Source organism: Leucoraja erinacea, chromosome 9 (genome assembly GCF_028641065.1).
Source record: "Leucoraja erinacea ecotype New England chromosome 9, Leri_hhj_1, whole genome shotgun sequence".
Classification (NCBI taxonomy): domain Eukaryota; kingdom Metazoa; phylum Chordata; class Chondrichthyes; order Rajiformes; family Rajidae; genus Leucoraja; species Leucoraja erinaceus.
In genome coordinates, this window is record NC_073385.1 from 52612614 (window position 1) to 52632446 (window position 19833).

The 19833-nt window shown below is 42.9% G+C and overlaps 1 protein-coding gene across 2 annotated transcripts; it reads right to left on the reverse strand.

Moving 5' to 3' along the window:
* Positions 1 to 440: 440 nt before the first annotated feature.
* med6 (mediator complex subunit 6) lies at positions 441 to 19569 on the reverse strand. 2 transcript variants are annotated; one of them, XM_055640823.1, is made up of 8 exons: positions 19459 to 19569; positions 13897 to 14056; positions 10568 to 10659; positions 6623 to 6705; positions 5895 to 6003; positions 2970 to 3085; positions 1417 to 1444; positions 441 to 1323 (listed from the first exon to the last, which is right to left on the reverse strand). In XM_055640823.1, the coding sequence occupies exons 1-8, from the start codon at positions 19487 to 19489 to the stop codon at positions 1193 to 1195; spliced, it is 750 nt and encodes a 249-aa protein (XP_055496798.1). In that variant the 5' UTR covers positions 19490 to 19569; the 3' UTR covers positions 441 to 1192. The 2 variants fall into 2 exon arrangements, with proteins under 2 accessions (XP_055496798.1, XP_055496799.1); XM_055640824.1 differs by lacking the exon at positions 1417 to 1444.
* Positions 19570 to 19833: the final 264 nt, after the last annotated feature.

Sequence of the window (19833 nt, forward strand, 5' to 3'; positions counted from 1 at the left end):
AGCAGTTTCTTCGACTGGCTAACTCGTCACTTCCTGGTCGAGGAACCACCCGAAGACTCGAGTTGCGGCCTCTTTGGCTGCAGAGGACATTTGGACATTTGGGGATGTCCACGTCCTCACCTGCTTGCCCTGATCGGAGGCAATCCCTGGCAACCTGCCTCCAATCAGGGGAAGCCACCCCAAGGTATCCTGGCAGGAAGAGGCTGCTGCGACAAGCACATGGCCAGTGAGGGGAGGTAATTCACTGTTCTCCTGTAGATTTGCTGCTTTGTACTTGCATTTGTACAGGATAAAGCACAAAAATGCAATAGAATAACTCCCTTTCTGTTGTACAGGAAGAATGAAAAAGAAATGCCAAACTAATAATGAGGTAATCAGCATAAACCCACGAATCAGTCCTGGAAATACTGAGCATTTCATTGAAGGACATCTTTACCAAATTCATCATCAAACATGAATTTTTAATGTAATTTACCTTTACAAAGTAACAATGTACAATGCCAAGGATCACAGGGCAAAATAACTTGCTTTCACACCCATCATTTCTCAATCAACTACACATCTCAGTCAGATGGAAAATATTATAGGTAGTTTTTGCGAAAGAATGAACCAAACAACTATACCATTATTAATCAATACACCTGAATAATCTGTAAATCAGGCAAATCTGAACAGTCTTTGACCTGAATCATTAACTATTTATTTCCACAGATGCCGTCCGACCTGTTGAGTGTTTCAAGCATTTTCATTTTTTCTATAAAATTGCCAGCATCTGCAGATTTTGATTTTTTAATAAACTGTGACATATAAAGCATCCTTTTTAAATGGGTACAAAACAGCCAAGTAATATTTAAAGTACCAATAGTATCACTTGTTTTCAACTTCAATCCTCTTATCCGGCAACGGCTAAAATGGTAGTTTTGGACATCTTTCAATGATTCCATCTCACTTCAACCAGAGCAAGAAAATAATGTTTTAAGCTACAAGGAGTGTTGTCATTTAGGAAATGGAAGGGACTGAAGAACCGCAACGGCTAAAATTCTCCCAGAGAACATACTCCCTTTGTGGTTGCAGTACGGAAACAAAAACAAAAAATAATTGCTGTGCATGAAATGAAAATGCAAGAGTTCAGTCACCCATGAGAACTGAGCCAAAAAGTTATTGACTCGGTGAGAAGGATTCAAACATCTCTTCACTGCAGCCTCATCCGTTTCTCAGGAGGAGCTTTTGTTGTTGAACTCTGCTGCGAGTTCTTTGTAGACTCTTTTTCTTCATGTTTGATTGTTTCAGTTGGTGGTTCAGATTCTTTTTTCACCTGCTCCACTGAAAAGCAAAAATATGAACATAAAAAAAGTCAGTCAATATATTTATCTAAAAGCCCACATAATTAACTTGATGTGCCAATAAAAACCTCACCTGGTACAGGTTTGTCTCCAGATTTTGGCTGAAAATAAAAACAATGTCAATCAATATATATATTTTAATAGTATTCAGAGACTTTCATAAGATAAGATCAAATAAATTCTCGCATTGTTTAATAGTAATACCCTGCTCACTCTAATGAGGTCAATGTTTATACAAGGGAGACTCTATTGTACTCCGCATTTCAACAGGATGAGACTGACTCTGGAAGACAAGCAATTAGTTAAAATTAGAGCATGAGCAAACAAAGGGGCGAGCTATTATTTTCTGAAACAGACAGGAAATACCACTGAATTTCCTGTTCAGCACTCCCATGAAGTCATTGTCATTGTCAACCCTTATTGTCCAATGACAATAGTTGCAAGGTGGTAAAAGGCTGAACTTGTGTTTTTTTTTAACAAATGGACCACGACTTAAAGCTCAGCATACAAAGGTGCATAAGCAAGCATCGTCTGCATACTGTAGCTTCTTGAGATAAACATGGTTTTGCAGTCAAGGCTAAATAGATTGATTAGTTTCCCATCTGTCAAGTAGATTAGTTCCACTCCAACGTAATTCCCATTGCAGGTAAAGTGCGGCAGTGCAAAGAGAAAGACTGAGAAAAGCACCAGAGTGATTATGCAACCTTGCTTGGCGTGAAATTGCAATAAGGTTGGACCTTCTGTGGACCTGGTGCTTAATATAACAGCATGCGAGCTGTTACTGGCTGCGGTAGTTGATGGGTACCAATGCTGCCAAGATTGTATTTAAGATGTAGCTTGGTTTGTTTGAAGATACAGCGTAGAAACTGGCTCATCGCCCACCGAGTCCGCGCCGACTAGCGATCACCCATGCACTAGTTTTATCCTACACATTAGGGGAAATTTATTGGTCAATTAACCTACAAACCTGCACATCTTTGGAATGTGGGAGGAAACCAGAGCACCCGAGAGAAAACCCAAATGGTCACAGGGAGAAACATACAAATTCCGTGCAGACAGCACCCAAGGTCAGGATCGAACCTGGGTCACTGGCACTGTACAGCATCAACTATATTGATCTGTCACCCTAGGATGACGTGGAGAGAATGAATAAACTCACTTTACATCTGCAGCAAACCAAGCAATTTCATCCATGAAGGTGAATTGAAAAACCAAAGTACAATGCGTAAATATTCCTATTCAAATCCATTCTATGAAGGGGTTGTTTGGTGGACACATTTGACCATTTTTTTTAGTACCACCTTTACTGAATAATAAAAAACCTGTTTTAACTTAGATCCTATTAAACCCGAACTAGTAGCAGTGTGTCCTCGTGCAAAAAAGTATAGCCAGATGGTTTTCATATTAAAAGCGGTCTCAGAAAGTGGTGCAATCCCGAGGTTCCTCAGAGTTGAATGCTGCTGAGACAATCAGCTAAACCACATTGAAACCCATCTGCCACCAATGCAAATTGTAGGATTCAAACCATTTGTTCTCCCTGCACATTGTGGAATTAAGGGAACACCAAACAATCGGTAACAGTGTTCTTCTGCATTCATTCATATATTTAACAAAGACCAGACAGACCTGAATGTATTTGGGCTGGAATTTCTGCCGGATATCCAGAAGTAACATGTCCACTCTCTGACGCTGAAATATTGAACTTGGTTCCTCCTTCTTCTTCGATTTTGGTTTTATTTTGTCTGTTTGGGAAAAAGTGGGAAAACGACACAACATTCCAGATATCTTCAAGGCAAACAATCACCCTTTTAAATGAAGGCACAAAATATTGCAGGTGCTGGAATCTGGAGCAAGAAAAAGAGAGCCACTGGAGGAACTTAACTGGTCAGGCAGCACATGTGGAGGGAAATAGACAGTCAACGTTTCAGGTCAGGACCTGTCGATTCGTGTCCCTTATAATAACAATGGCCTCACACCATGTCAGGTTATATAGAGTTTATTAGGTTACAAGCAATACAACTTCTCACTTTAAAACTAACGGAATGCAGCAGATTGCGATGCTAACAAGCTAGTGGGCGTAACTCCAAATGCATGACTCATAGCATGAGCCACTAATCTACGGGGCCATTCATTTGGACTGAAACAGAAGAGGGGAAGAAGACAGTATAAAGATGTTGGGGAGAAGGGTGGGCAGTAGCTAGCAGGTTATAGGTGGGCACAGGTGAGGTGGGTTTAATTGGCTGATAAGTCAGGTGGAGAGGGAAGGGTAGAGATAGTGACAAGGGCTGGGATGTGTTAAATGGAGAACAAAAGGCTGATCTGCATCCTTCCCTCTCCCACCTTAACTCTTATCTAACAATCAACCCCTCCTCACGTGCACCACCTATTGCTTGCTAGCTTTTGCCCCATATCTTTACACTGTCTACTTCCCCTCTTCTCTTTCAATCCTAGTTTTAAAAATGACCAGAGTGCAATCTCAGGATTACTCCTGGTGTCACACACTAGTAAGTGCAGAAAGAGGAGGATAAAGCAAATGAATGCATGACTGGAGTGACGTGCAGGAGAGAGAACATCACATTTTCTTGGTAGGTGGGAACTTTTCTAGTTAGATGGGTTACATCTCAACAGGCGTAGCACCAAAATAATCACAGGAGGGCTTATTGGTGCTTCTGTGATGGATTTGAACCAGCTCAGATGAGGAATAGTAACCCGAGTTAGATAAGAGAGAAACAAGGCTTGAGGTTAAAAATGTAGTGAGCAAGCAGGCAGCAGGAACAGCAGCGAAAAGTGTCCAAAGCCCAAACTTAATGATGCTCTAACTAATGCATGTTATATCCACAACAGGGCAGGTGAATGAGTGGCATGAATGGGAGTAACTGGATATGGTCCAAGATGAATCCCAACCCAAAACATCACCTACCCATATTCTGCACAGATGCTGCTTGACCCGCTGAGTTACTCCAGCAGATTGTGTCTTTATTTTGTAAACCAGCATCTGCAGTTCCTTGTATTCATGTTACCATTACGGAAATATAGTTGCATGCTGACCAAAGCTGGGACACTAAATATTCCACGGTTAACAAAGTTTAGGAAAAGTAGGCAAAGAGGAAAATAAATCTGGGTAGCAATATTAATAAGGAATGACATCAGTTCAGTAGTTAGAAAGGATTGTGCCTCAGCATTATTTACTGTCCCACAGAAGGAATTGTGATGTAACACATGGTATAAATGATTAAATTAGTTATAATGTGCTATTGTATTTGCATGATTTAGTTTTATTATTTTCATATGTACCGAGGTATAAGAAAAGCTTTGTTTTGTATGCTATGCAATCTGATCAGACAATACGATACATAAATAGAATCGTCAAACTCAAGTACAATAGGCAGCGCAAATAAAAGATACAGAATGCAGAAAATCTTTCCCAGCATTGTAGCGCATCAGTTCCATAAACAAAGATCCACAATAGGGAAGAGGTGAATCGAACAGTATTCTAGCTAATTGAAAGACCGTTCAGAAGCCTGATAACAGAGGGGAAGAAGTTGTTCCAGCATCTGTACACTTTCAAGCTTGTGTATCTTCTGCTGGATAGGAGCAGGGGGAAGGTGGAATGATCAGGGTGGGACAAGTCTTTGATTATGTTGGTTGCTTTCCAGAAGCAGTGTGCTGTAATTAGAGTCAATGGTGGGAAGTCTGGTTTACATTGCTGCAATTGTGGTGACTTGAATCTAACTGTAGACAAGGCAAATCAAACTGTAATAACACAGCTACAGAAAATGCTGGAAGCACTTAGCAATTTAGGCAGCATCATTAGAAGAAGGAATTAAGGATTTCTGGAATACAGTTGTCCAAGAGTTGAGTAACATGGATGATATTTACACTAGAAGACTAATTAGTGATCTTATTGAAAGATATAACATTATTATAGGTTAAGAAGGTGTACGCTGAGAGCCCTAGCTGGAAGCTCTGATACACGAAACAGTCTGAAGATAAGCGGATGGCCATTTAGGACTGGAAAATAGACAAAATTGCTCAGTCAGTGGGAATATTGCGAATCTCTGGCCCAAAACGCTGTGGATGCTCAGTCATTAACTGTATCTCAGACTGAAATTGACTAGTAAGATGAAATCACAGAACGTTTATTGCATGAAAGGCTGCTGTTTAACCCACCATGTTCACATTGGCTTTATGTAAGAAAGATCCAGCCAGTGCCATTCCTCTGTCCGCACCCCTCTATTTTTTTCCCCATATACTCATCTAACTTCTTTGTTAATGCTGCAATTGAATCGTCAACCCCCACATTGCTGTGGTCAATTCCAATCCATTCCAGTGTAATACAATTTCCCTTGATGTCACTTTAGGTCTGTTTGCAAACTGCCCTAATCGTATGTTTCTTGGTCTTTCATTTTCTGTCAATAGGAACAGTTTTCCCTCTTATGATCTGTAATTTTTATTATTTTAGTATGCTCTATGATTTTCCACCAGCAGATGGCATGCTACTAACAGTTTCAGAAAATGTTCAATTTTGGAATATAGTATGTGATAACTTACCCCTTTCTTCTTGGTCCTTGAAATGCCACCAGTATCCTTTAGAGGGATGGTATCGGCAGTAAGACATGGCTTCATCAAAGGCAGACTGAACTGCGTGTATTGCCGTCAGCTATTTTTAGAAGAAAATAGGATTGAAATAGTAGTTGCCAAACAATAATAATCTTCAGCATAAATTAACTATTCGTAACATTAAAATATTTTCGGCTGGAAAAGGAACATAGAGTTTATCACATAGTGACCACTATGTTAGACGTCTCCTGCAGAATGTTTAAATGATATTTCAAGGGCTTGCATTTGTTAAGATGGACATCATTTGGACAGCTGCATGCAAGCTGCGTAGATCTGACAGCAGTGGATCTGCACCATTCACAAAAGCAACTCCGGTTTGTTTATGAAGTTTAACTTTAGAGCTGTTGGTTCCCTGTTTACATTTAATGAATTCCTGCCTTTAATGAAATATAAATAGAGATGACAGGAACTGAGATATCCAGCCATGCAAAACACTTCACAACTGTTACTGTTACACTAATTATAGGATGTAATATGTAATAACAGGATATGAGGGAAAAGAAGGCATACTGGTTTTCATCCCTGGAAGAGAAACCGCAATTTGAACTGAATTCAAAATGAACTGGCGTACATGGATGATGTAGTCTCCTTATTGACCATGTATATTTGGTAGGAACATCAAATTCACATTCAAAAAAACATGAAGAAAAATCACCTACCATTCTAGAGTTTAATACAGATCCCAAATCAGGCGCTTGATACACCACTCCTGCAATTATATAATAATCAGCCAAAGGAGTAGCTGAAAAGGAGAAAAATAAAGTTAAAATAAACAGCAAAAGTTAATTTCTTATATATTAGAGTAAATTTTCTAATATGGTCCAAAAGATAAATAATCTTGAACCAGACATTAAACAAATAATACTTCAGCGGATACTGCTAGAAATCATAGTTTTTCAGCATCAGCAGCCCCGGATAATGTCAGAGATGAAATGACTGGATTGATTTATCGGGGAGCTATAGCAGGAAAACAGACCCACACAAGGAGACTGAAGAAGGGTCTTGACCCGAAACGCCACCCATCTCTTTTCTCCAGAGATGCTGCCTAACCAACTGAGTTACTCCTCCTTCGCTAATCTCAAATGTTCTTTGTAGTCTATTTTCTTCTCAAGCTACTGATTAGCAGAAAAAGGGGAGAGAAAGTTGTTTTATGTGGTACAACAGTGCAAATCTCATAATCAATTGATGTGCAGTGACTTATGCTAACAAAACTGAGTTCAACAAAACAATTCTCAGCAAAAATGAAGAGAATGAGCGTTTTTGTTATTAGCGCATGGAAACTATGTTCAGCATCCACTTGAACATCTTGCTAACAGCCAGACTTCAATTTTAAATCCACATGTCGGCTCTTACAATGTATTATGGTTGAAATATCAATCGCAATTGTAAGTTTAAACCCTAACAGTGGATCATGTCTACAACAGACTCGAGAGGCACACAAGATGGCTATTTTATGTCTTGCAGCTTTTTATGACTCTTTGAATGCCAGTGCTTATCTTTGAAGATGGATCACAGACAGTAATCTTGGAGCTTTTTTTAATGCACTTACAGGATGTGGGTTTTGCAGGCTGAGCTATTATGTGATTGCCCATCCCTAATTGCCCTTAAGAGATAGTGAGCTGCGATATTAACCGCTGCATCCCTTGATATGCAGGCATAATCAATGTTGTTAGGGAGGGCATTCCTGCATATTGGCCCAGTGACCACAACTCCATAGGTTTTAATCGAAGGTAGACACAAAATGCTGGAGTGACTCAGTGGGACAGGCAGCATCCAGAGGTTTTAAGATAGTTATGATCAAGAATAAGTCTGGTCCTTGGGGGGAAAATCCTAAATTGGGTAAGACAGATTACAGCATTATTAGGCACGATCTGGGGAGAGCATATTGGCAGCAGTTGTTATTGGGTAGTCCACGTCTGACATGAGGGAGTTGTTTTAAGGCTAGCAGCTCAGAGTTCAGCATCAGCATGGGGCCCAGTAAGGAGGAAAGGTGAGGATGGTAAGGTAAGGGATGGTAAGGTAATAGATGACTAAAGAGATTGTGAATTTAGTAAAAAAGAAATGGGAAATTTGAGTAAGATTTAGAAAGATGAATTCAGAAGCGTTTTTTGAGGAATATAACGCAAGCAAGAATGAACTTGAACAAGCAATTACAAGCAATTTATTCTTGGAGTCAGTGGATGTAGGCAAAGTACTACACGAATATTTTGCATTTGTACTCACCAAGGAGAAGACAATTATGACAGTGAGATTAGTATGGAGAATATGAGTATGCAGGGCAGTTTGAAATCAAGGAGGAGGCGATGTTGCTTGCAACTTCGGTAGGCGGCGCGACTCTCGTCAGCAGCGGCCTCTGCAGCCCGTCCGCGTTTTTATTATTTTTGTCTATGTTTCTATGTAGTTTTTGTTATTTTTTGTTGGGGTGTGTGTGTGTGGGGGGGGGTGGGGGTGGGGGTGGGGTGGGATGGAGAGGGTAACTTTTAAATCTCTCCCTGCACGGGAGACCCGACCTTTTCTGTCGGGTCTCCGTTGTCGTTGGGGCTGCAACGAGGAGCGGCCTCCAACAGGAGAAGACCGGGGACTCTGGTGCCGACGACTCACCTCACCGTCGCGGAGCTGGCCGAGTCCGGAGCGGGTGGAGCGGTGGAGGAGCGCTGCTGCGGCCCGACCTCCGGAGATTCGGGGGCTGCAACTGCGGGTCTAGCGGACGGCGGCACCGGGAGCCCGCGAGTCCCTGGAGGGAGACCGCCTTTCAGGGCTCCCGCAACGCGACTTCTCCCGCCCGAGTTGCGGGGTTTAAGAGCTCCTGGAGCGGGGCCTTACAGCACCGCCCCGCGCGGCTTGGAATGGCCGCGGGACTCTGCGAGCGCACGCCGGGGGCTCTAACACCAAGACCTGGTGTGCGACCTTGCACCACCTGGCGTGGCTTTAATGGCCGCGGGACAATCGCCATCACCAGCCGGGGGTTTTGACTTTGACTCTGACATCGGGGGGGGGGAAGAGTGCAGTGGAGAGATAAGTTTTTTTGGCCTTCCATCACAGCGATGTGATGGATGTTTATGTAAATTATGTTGTGTCTTGGGTCTATTTGTTTGTAATGTATGGCTGCAGAAACGGCATTTCGTTTGGACCTCAAGGGGTCCAAATGACAATTAAATTGAATCTTGAATCTTGAATCTTGAAAAACATAAGGTGGATAAATCCCAAGAGCCTGATGGAATCTATATTGTTGGGAGGGGCAAGAGAGGAGATTGCAGGAACTTAGCCAAGATTTTTGATTCTACTCTAGCATAGACAGGGTCCCGGAGGTCTGGAGAGGTCTGTTGCCTTTCTTAAAAAGGAAAGTAGAGATATTCCAGGATATTGGAGGCCAGTCTTCGACACTTCTATCCTGGGACAAAGGCTACAGCTGTCTGCCCTATCTAGGCCTCCTAAATGTTATACTTCTATCAGGTCTCTCCTCAGCCTCTGACACTCCAGAAAAAAACAATCCAGGTTTGCCCAACCTCTCCTTATAACTAATGCTTTCTAATCCAAGCGACATTTCATCTCATTGAAACTTATCGAATAGTGAAGTGTTTGGATAGAGTGGATGTGGAGATGATGTTTCCACTAGTGGAATAGTCTAAGACTTGACGTCATAGTCTCAGAATTAACGTTCCTTTAAGAAGGAGATAAGGGGGAATTTCTTTAGTCAGAGAGTGGTGAATCTGTGGAATTCTTTGCCACTGAAAGCAGTGGAGGCCAAATCAATTGATATATTTTGAGGCAGAGATAGATTCCTGATTAGTACAGGTGTCAGGGGTTATGGGGAGAATGCAAGAGAATGTGTTGGGGGCGGGGGATAGATCAAACACGATTGAATGGCGGAGTAGACGATGGGCCAAATGGCCTAATTCTGCTCCTATCACTTATGACCTTTTCTGATAAACCTCTGCACCCTGTCCAAAGCCCGCATGTCATTCCTGTAATGGGACAACAGAAACTGCACAAAATATTCGAAATGGGGCTGAACCTACGTCTTATAAAGTTGCAACATGACTTCCTGACTCTTATACTAAAAGCCCTGACTGATGAAGGCTAGCATACTATACCACTCTATCTACTCTTGTTGACACTTTCAAGAAGCTATAAACTTAAGATCCTAAAACCCCTCTTCACATCAATGTTGTAAAAGATCTTGCCATCAACCGTATATCTTCCCCTTACATTCAACTTCCCAAAGTGCACCATTTCACAGTTGTTTATTCTAAATTCCATCTGCCATTTCTCTGCCCATTCTATACCTGACCCTACATTGCACTGAATACTTTGGCAACCTTCCCCACTGTCCCAAATGTTGGTGTAATCTTAAATTTCTTGCTTTGTACATTCAAAACCTCTGGAAAAAACTCCCCCCAAATAATCACATTTATCTTTGTTGCAGGTAATTCCTTTCAGTAATTTGTCTTTGCAAGTTGGACAGCAAAAGAGAATTTGCAAATGACTTCCACTGAAATTCTGATTCCACGATAAATTCTAAATGTTCACAATATCTAGCACACCAAGGTTGTACACCATTGTAAAACTATTCTTATGACAGCTTCAGTTACATAGAAACTTACCTTGTGTTGGACTGTGCCTGTGTTGCTTTCGAATAATATACAATATAGGTTCTTGTGCATGTAGCAGAATGTATTCCAGACCAGTCATGTTACTAAATCAACAGAAAAATAGCAGGGATAAATGATTGATTCACCAGGTTACTTCACCAGCAATCATTGTTCTCATATTACTTTACACACATAAGAGTTGCAAATGAAAGGAAAGCTTGGATAATGAACTCTTTAGGTGAAACTAATTTTAACCATCAAATAATTTACCCACCATTCCCGAGAATCTGCCATCCAACCATAACATAGTCCCAAAACTCAGAAGGACATAGCAAAGAAGCTTGCTATCCTATTGATTGTCAAATTCACACAAGGGGCAGGTAGCTGAAGTATAAATAATGGGATCACCCAATTTTTATTTGTAACCACATTTACTGCAGATAACTGGATTGCCTACTGCATTTTGACGATCCAGTTACTGACAATGCTGTTATAGTGTTAGAAAAATGAAGCAATTTTCTCATTAAGATTACTTAACAGGTCCTTTAACAGTACCACAGTGAAATGATAGGGTTGAAATCAATTATTACCAGCTGTTTCCTGAAAGATGAAAGCAATTTACATCACAGATTAGCTCACGTTTCCAGCTCTGGGCAAGGCAGAGACATTTGTGGTTCTGCAACTTTGCTTAGCAGGTGTGTACTGCAAACATATAATTTTCAATCTGAACTGAACCACATATACGGTCAGATTCTCTGCACTGCACATAGATTACATAATAAATGAAAATAAGGCAAAAATCAAAAAAACTAAACATTTCATTATAAACAACTTACTCAGCACACCAAAACCTGTACCTCTATTTTAAAGCTTCATTTAAAAAAATATGTATTGAAAAGAATTATTGCCAGAACAAATATTGCCACAGAATATCATTAATTTACATTTATTGTACAAATTTGTTGCTTTAGATACCAATCATCAATCTACTATAGCTCTCAATCCGCAGAATAGCACAAATCTACTCGGATTCAGATTATTTAATGACCACACAGTCAAGCTGGTGGAATTCATATTCAGTACAAGATATTACACAATAGGCTGATTCCCGTCAAACATAACATGAAACGCAAACAACATACAGTATACAGTACATGCACGAGGTGGCTTTGTGATATTATCATAGAGTGTTCAGAGTTCGAATTGCATATGGATAGAAACTGTTTTTAAATCGTGATCTTTTGGCAGGCAGCGAGCTGTAGCGCCTCCCTGAGAGCAGCAGGTGGAAGATGTGGTGAGCTGGGTGGGAGGGATCAGAAATGATTTTCTTCACCCTTGACACGGACCGTTTGAGATTGAGTAATTCTATTGATGGGAGGGGAGTGCTGATGATTTTGGATGCTTCGTTGATAATGCGCTGTAGTTTATTATGGGAGTGAGTGTCTAAACTGCTGTACCAAACTGTTATTGATGAAGTGAGCATGCTTTTGATGATGGCTGTGTAAAATCGGATTAGGAGATGTTTCCCCACTCTGAACTTCTTGAGCTGACGGAGAAAGAAGAGTCTTTGGTTGGCTTTTTTATAAATGTGATCTGAATTGATTTTCCATTTGAGGTTATTGCTTATGTGAGTGCCAAGAAATTTGAATGAGTCAGTGGTGGATATGGGTTCGCCGGAGATGAGTAGGGGGGACTTGGGTTGTGCCTTACGTCTGAGATCGATGATAAGTTCATGGGTTTTTGATGTGTTGAGTAGGAGGTTATTGTCTGTGCACCAAGTGACTGCTTTGTGTGTTTGAGTGCGGTATTCTGTTTCGTTGTTGTTAGAGATGAGACCTATGATGGTTGTGTCATCTGCATATTTGTATGTTTTGACTGAACTATACTGGGATGTGAGTTGATTTGTAGAGTGAGAATAACCAGGGTGACAAGACGCAGCCCTGAGGGGCTCCTGTACTGAGGTGCAGAGGGTGAGATGTGGTGTTGTGTATCTTTACCCTTTGTTGTCTGTTCCAAAGGAAGCTATAGATCCAGTGACAGATGCAGGGGTCAATGTTCATGTCCGTTAATTTATGGAAGAGTTTGACCGGGTTGATGGAGTTGAATGCAGAACTGAAGTCCATGAACAGGATGTGGGCGTAAGTGTTGGCGGTTTCCAGGTGTTGCAGAGTGTGATGGATGGCCAGGTTGACTGTGTCTTCTACTGACCTGTTGGCTCTATATGCGAATTGATATGGGTCCATGTTGGAGGAAGTGCTGGTTTTGAGGTGAGCGAGAATAATGCGCTCAAATGACTTCATGGCCACGGATGTAAGGGCAATCGGTCTGTAGTCATTGAGGCAGGATGTTGTGTTAGACTTGGGCACAGGAATGATGGTGGATTGGTTGAAGCACTGGGGCACTGAACATTGGCAGAGGGAGGTATTGAAGATGTTGGTGAACACAGGGGCCAGTTCTGCTGCACAATGATGGAGCACTGCTGGGCTGATGTTGGCTGGGCCTGCTGATTTATTTTTCTTCTGTCTCCTGAAGGTAGTCCTCACCTCGACCTCCTGGATGTGGAAAGGAGGGGGAGGAAGAGGAGAGGGGGGCGATGGTGGAGGGACTGGAGACTGTTCAAACCTGCCATAGAAAATTGCAGTTGTACAGAGTCCTGGTGAGACCACACCTGGAGTATTGCGTACAGTTTTGGTCTCCTAATCTGAGGAAGGACATTCTTGCCATAGAGGGAGTACAGAGAAGGTTCACCAGACTGATTCCTGGGATGTCAGGACTTTCATACGAAGAAAGACTGGATAGACTCGGTTTGTACTCGCTAGAATTTAGAAGATTGAGGGGGGATCTTATAGAAACTTACAAAATTCTTAAGGGATTGGACAGGCTAGATGCAGGAAGATTGTTCCCAATGTTGGGGAAATCCAAAACAAGGGGTCACAGTTTAAGGATAAGGGGGAAATCTTCTAGGACCGAGATGAGGAAAACATTTCAAACAGAGAGTGGTGAATCTCTGGAATTCTCTGCCAAAGAAGGTAGTTGAGGCCAGTTCATTGGCTATATTTAAGAGAGAGTTAGATGTGGCCCTTGTGGCTAAAGGGATCAGGGGGTATGGAGAGAAGGCAGGTACAGGATACTGAGTTGGATGATCAGCCATGATCATATTGAATGGTGGTGCAGGCTCGAAGGGCCGAATGGCCTACTCCTGCACCTATTTTCTATGTTTCTATGTTTCTCAATGGTACTGTTAACTTTATCCATCAACACCTATTAGATGCTATGCAGTAATCTGAGGAAATTGTCAAAAAGAGATACACTTCGGAGCAAATTGATCAAGCAATACGTACTGTAGATGGTCCAAGCTAAGCCGCTGCATTTTGACTACCTCATTGTTGCAAGTCCGATCATAAAATGGGTTGCTTCTTTCAGAAAAGTAGTCAAGCACATTCCCTGGATTTAGAATTGGAATCCAAGCACTGTCTACCCATGAGATCCCCAGAAGGTTATCTAAACGAAACAAAACAGCACAAATATAAAGTAACATTTTTTTTTTTTAAATAGGCTTTATTTGATTAATGCATACAGGGAGAAAGTAAATAGCTGCTTTGCAATGGCAACTAAATTTACTTGCTAAGGTAACTAGATATTAATTCAAAGGATAATCGGTTAATCTTATACATTCTATATATATGCAGAATACAGAGTCCAGCACAATATTTATTTTATTTTTTGTCAACAACAAATAATGTGATTAATTAAGTGTAGGACGAAACTGCAGATGCTGGTTTAACCGACATAAAATGCTGGAGTAATTCAGCGGGTCAGGCGGGATCTCCGGAGTAAAGGTATAGGTGATGTTTGCGGTCGAGGCCCTTCTTCAGGCTGAGAGGGACTAATGTGATTTATTATGTTGCTAGAGTTTGTGGTACTTTATTGTGCGGACCAAGCACTTTCCTAGATTACAACAGTGAATACAATCCAGGCGTATTTCATTGCAAGGAAGACATAATTAGGAATACTCCCTTTGAGCAGGCTCTATTATGAAGATCATAACTGATCTTGTACTTCTTCACCATTTGCCTGCACTATCACAATATCCTTGGATTCACAATATTCAGAAATCTAGCGATCTCTGGTTTGCATTAATGCCTCCATAGCTCTCACATATGGAGATTTATAAATATTCACTGCACCCTGCATAAAAAAGGTTTCCTCATCTTAGTCCTAAATGGCATACTCTTTATTCTTAGATTATACCCAGGTTATAGACTCCTCAACCAGAGGAAACAGTCTGCTTGTAACCACTCTGTAAAGCCATGTAAGAATGTTATAGGTTTCAACACGATCTCTCATTCTTTTAACTCCAATAAAATATAGGTCCGGTCTGGATAATCTCTCCACATACAGCAAACCCACCATCTCAGGAACCAGTGCAGAGAATCTTAATTATACTCCCTCAATGGAAAATGCATATATTTTTATTTTTTAAGGAGACCAAAACTATGTACAATATTGTTAAGTGTGGTCTCACAATTAAAGCCAACATGCTATTTGCCCTCAGCTACCATTGTATTATGTACAACAACAACAGCCGGTACATTTGAGGTATATGGTGACTAGTTGGGGCCCCAATTATCAATTCCAGTGGTAATCCAGTAAACTCAGCCATTCCAGCCTAAGAAAGACACCTGTTGTCCCCCTTTTTGCTCTCTGTCTGTTAATCAGTTCCCATCCTAAGCATTTCATTGTCCAACTTCCAAGTGCTGTAAATCTGTTGACCAAACTCCTCTATAGGACCTTACAAATCTTCTCATTCACAAAAGGCCCATATATAAATGCAAGCCATTTTCATATTCTTCCTTGCTGTTAAATCTCTCCAAAAAAACTCGATAACATTAAACATTCTCAGTAAAGCTGGATATCCTGCTGTATTTTTTACAGTGTTCCTGTTTCCAACCCCACAATGCAAATGTACTAAAATATCTATACTGTCAACATCTACTACCCCACTCTCCTATGCTATCTTAATAGCTTCAGGAACCTATTCCCAATATCTGAACCATGTGCAAGATGTCCCATTCTTGGGGTTTCCCCTCTTCTATAAAAGATGAGGCTCTTTAGAATAAGGACAGGACAGTACAGTGTGGACAAGTAGGCCTTCGGCACAGCTGTGCCAGACACGATGCTGAATTAATTTCCCTTCTCGTCTGCTTACCTCACATGTTTCAAGCACTTTCCAGCCGAGGCAGAGGTTCACCTGCACGTCCTCCCTCCCACCCATATTCATACATCGGTGCCTATCAACCTTGGTGGTTCAAGCCTGTCCTTAAATGAGGCCCAATATTGTATCAGCCAATTCTATCCTTGCTTTCTACTCCCCTCCCTTCCCAGCTCCCCCACATGTCTGCTGGCATCCATCTCTTCCTTTCTTTTTTCCTGCCCACAGTCTGAAGAAGGGTCTCAACCCGAAATGTCACCTATTCCTTCTCTCCATAGATGCTGTCTCACCGGCTGAGTTTCTCCCGCGTTTTTGTCTATCCTCGATTTTTCCAGCATCTGCAGTTCTTTCATAAATATATTTTTATCTCAGTCATTTGTATAATCATAAACAATAAAGTTCCCAGCACAGATCTCTCAGGGACACCATTGATCACAAGCCTATTGAGTTAAAGACCGTATACTTTTTTACCAAGTCCATTTCTTAATTATTATGGAAACTGAATGAAGGAATATTTTTTCATCAATGAAGCTAAACTAAATTCATTGCAGTTCTGTTCTCAAATGCTTTATTCGTGCTTTCTTAAAGTCAACTTTTAAATTAAAAAAATTGATTCAGTGCTGAAAAATGTTTTGAGACAATCACCCTCGACCACTGTTGGCTGAAAACTGGAAAGCAGCAGAGATTTACTTGCAGTTAAGATGAACATGTTGAAACAAATCCCCAAAATCATTTGCTAAAATATCACAAAATAATAGTATCGCAAAACGTAAGCTTGCAGCATGAAGCTACATGGAAACATCACTGCTGAAGAGCACAAAATGGAGAATAGCAAAAGTGGGCATAAATGTCCTCCAGACCTAATATTGACTAATGTCATTTTTACCACACATGGTCTAAACTTGGATCACCAGTGAAATGTTTCAAAGTTTGCAAATGACGCAAAAGTTAGAAATTTAAACGGGAAAGAAACCAGTAAAATGAGCAGATACATGGTCGTACAGTTTTAGTATGAGGAAGGTGGAGAGACAATATTTTCAAAATAGTATTGGTTTGAAATGCATGCATTTTAACCAGTACAGAATTCCTTGAAGTTGACTTAAGAGGCACATAGCTTTGTGGATTTATATGGGCCCCAACCAGAGAATTGAATTCAATTCTGACACCCGTTTCAGGAAAATTATTAATATTCACGAATAAATAGAGAGAATGGACAGTTTCTTTACCCCAAAGTAGGGTAATCAAGAAGCAGAAGACATAGGTTTAACACAAGAGGAGAAGGTTGAATAACAACCTACGGCCAACTTTTTCACTCAGATTTCTGGGTATATGGAATGAGCTGCCACAGGGTGTAATTGAGATAGGTAATGTTTAAAAGGCATTTCAACAGGTACATGGATAGAATGTTGAGATTTGGGGCAAATGGGATGAATTTAGATGGGGCATCTGGGTTGGCATTGATGAGTTGGGTCAAAGCAGGGGTGGCAGAACATTTTTGAAAGTAAGGGGGTGGGGGCGGCTGACAATCACTGATCACCGGCCTCGGGGGTACCCGGTAAGGGAGGGGGGGGGGGGGGGGGGGGGGGGGTCCACCCGTGCACCAACCCTCCCTCCCTCCCGCCCGGCGGCCAATCACAGCGCTTCGATCACTGTCCCATATCTCGACTGTGAACCGCGCTGTGATTGGCCGTTGAGCGGAGGGGAGGAGGGGAGGAGGGGGGGGGGGGGGGGGGGGGGGGGAAGCAGTCGGTCTCCGCCACGGCTGGTCATGGTATTGCCCAAAGATCATAGAGCGGAGCTCCATTCTATGATCTTTGGTTTTGCCGTGTTCACTGTGCGCTTGTTCTGAGATTCTGGATGTCGGAGGTCCTCAGAAGAAGAGAAAAAAATACGCCTGCAGGCCGAATAATTTTGGGTTATGAAGCATGTCTCGCCAAAAAAGTGGAGGGGCTGCAGCCCCCCCCCAGCCCACCCGGTTCCGCAGCCGATGCAATGACTCACATCCCTTCGAGTCTACAGATGCTGCCTGACCTGCTGATTTTCTCCAGAAGGAGGTGGGTTCCAATGCACAAGAGCAGCTCAAAAAAACAAACAGGAGTAATCTTTATTTTTAAGTAAAGAGTGAACAGCCTTCTGGGCACGTCCCATGGGGCCTCAATAAAGAAGGAATCGCGACTCCGTTGCGAAGAACACAACGGATGAGGAATTGCCAACCGACGACCAAAGTGTCAATGAATTAGCAGAAAACGCCACAAACCCCTGTCCACTAAAACAGAGCCTTTGATGCAACATCTGTCCCAAGACCTCCTCCCTCAACTCTGTCTTGGGACCTCAACAGTTCTTTCAGGTGAAGCAGAGGTTCACTTGCACCTCTTCCAACCTCATCTACTGTATCCGTTGTACTAGGTGTGGACTCTTATACATCAGCGAGACCAAGTGCAGACTGCGCGATTGTTTCGCTGAACACCTTCGCTCAATCTGCCTGGACCTACCTGATCTCCCAGTTGCCAAACACTTTAAACATAGAAACATAGAAATTAGGTGCAGGAGTAGGCCATTCGGCCCTTCGAGCCTGCACCGCCATTCAATATGATCATGGCTGATCATCCAACTCAGTATCCTGTACCTGCCTTCTCTCCATACCCCCTGATCCCCTTAGCCAGAAGGGCCACATCTAACGCCCTCTTAAATATAGCCAATGAACTGGCCTCAACTACCCTCTGTGGCAGAGTTCCAGAGATTCACCACTCTCTTTAATTTCCCTTCCCATTCCTACACAGACCTTTCTGTCCTGAGCATCCTCCATTGTCAGCGTCAGGCCAGACACAAATTGGAGGAACAACACCGCATATTTTGCTTGGGCAGTTTCCAACCCAGTGGTATGAATATGATTTCTCTAACTTCAAGTAACCTATGCATCCCCCTCCCCCCTATCCATCCCTCCCCACCCCAGTCATCGTAGTAGTTTCAATGTCGTCCCGGTGAGTTTCATTGTCCGTATAACTCGTCAACACCTAGCCCACAGCCAACAATGGTCTATTGTGGGGTCCATCTTTCCTTGATCATCGTTCCTTTTTAGCATATCTTTCATTCATTTAACCCATATCTCCCTTTATCAACGTCTCTATCTCTCGTATCCCTTTCCCCGACTCTCAGTCTGAAGAAGGGTTTCGAACCCAAACGTCGACCTTTTTTTTCTCCAGAGATGCTGCCTGTCTCGCTGAGTAACTCCAGCACCGTGTGTCTATCTGCGGTTACACCCAGCATCTGCAGTTCCTTCCGACACAACTAATCATTAGTGACTTGGTTACTTTGTAATCGGACCAGAAACACTAGTCTTTCTCTTCTCTCATCAGCTTCCTACTCAAAACGGTGCCTGATCCCAGCTGTGCGCTTCTGCTGTCCAATGACCCACTCCGTCAGCGCCTCCTCTGCCCCCACCGCCAGTGAACGGGGCCCGGATCCACAACAACCCATCGCTAGTGAGCGGGGCCCGGAGCCGCCACCGCCAGTGAGCGGGGCCCGGAGCAGCGACAACCCACCGCTAGTGAGCGGGGCCCGGAGCCACAACAACCCACCGCCAGTGAGCGGGGCCCGGAGCCACAACAACCCACCGCCAGTGAGCGGGGCCCGGAGCCACAACCAAAGATCCTATAGCTCTGCTATAAGATCTTTGGCCACAACAACCCACCTCTGTTGTCCGCCGCAGCCACCGCCGCCATGTCAGCTACACCTCGGCGCACAGTCGTGCGTCACCGCCAAACGGCGCATTCCGATGACGATCGTCAGCTGAGCCGAGCCTGAGGAGGGGGCGGGGCGAGGGTGGTCTCCTAGCAACGGCCCTGAGCTCCTGGGCAACCTGTGTGGGTGGTCCAGTGGCCCAGAGCCAACCTGCCCAAGGCGAGGGTAGTCTACCTGCCCAAGGTGGTTCACCTGGCCCAGGCCAACCTGCCCAAGGTGAGGGTAGTCTACCTGCCCAAGGTGAGGGTGGTCCAGCTGAGGTCCAGAGCAGTGATCCCAAGCCAACCTGCCCAAAGTGATGTGGTCCACCTGTGGTCCAGAGCAA

Coding starts and splice junctions, on each gene's coding strand:
- med6 (XM_055640823.1), bottom strand. CDS start 19,489: ATGGCGGCGGTGGCTGCGGCGGACAACAGAG. Junction 10,660..13,896: donor CTTAGCTTGGACCATCTACA/GTACGTATTGCT, acceptor CTGTTGATTTAG/TAACATGACTGGTCTGGAAT. Junction 6,004..6,622: donor CTGTATTAAACTCTAGAATG/GTAGGTGATTTT, acceptor TTCTAAAAATAG/CTGACGGCAATACACGCAGT.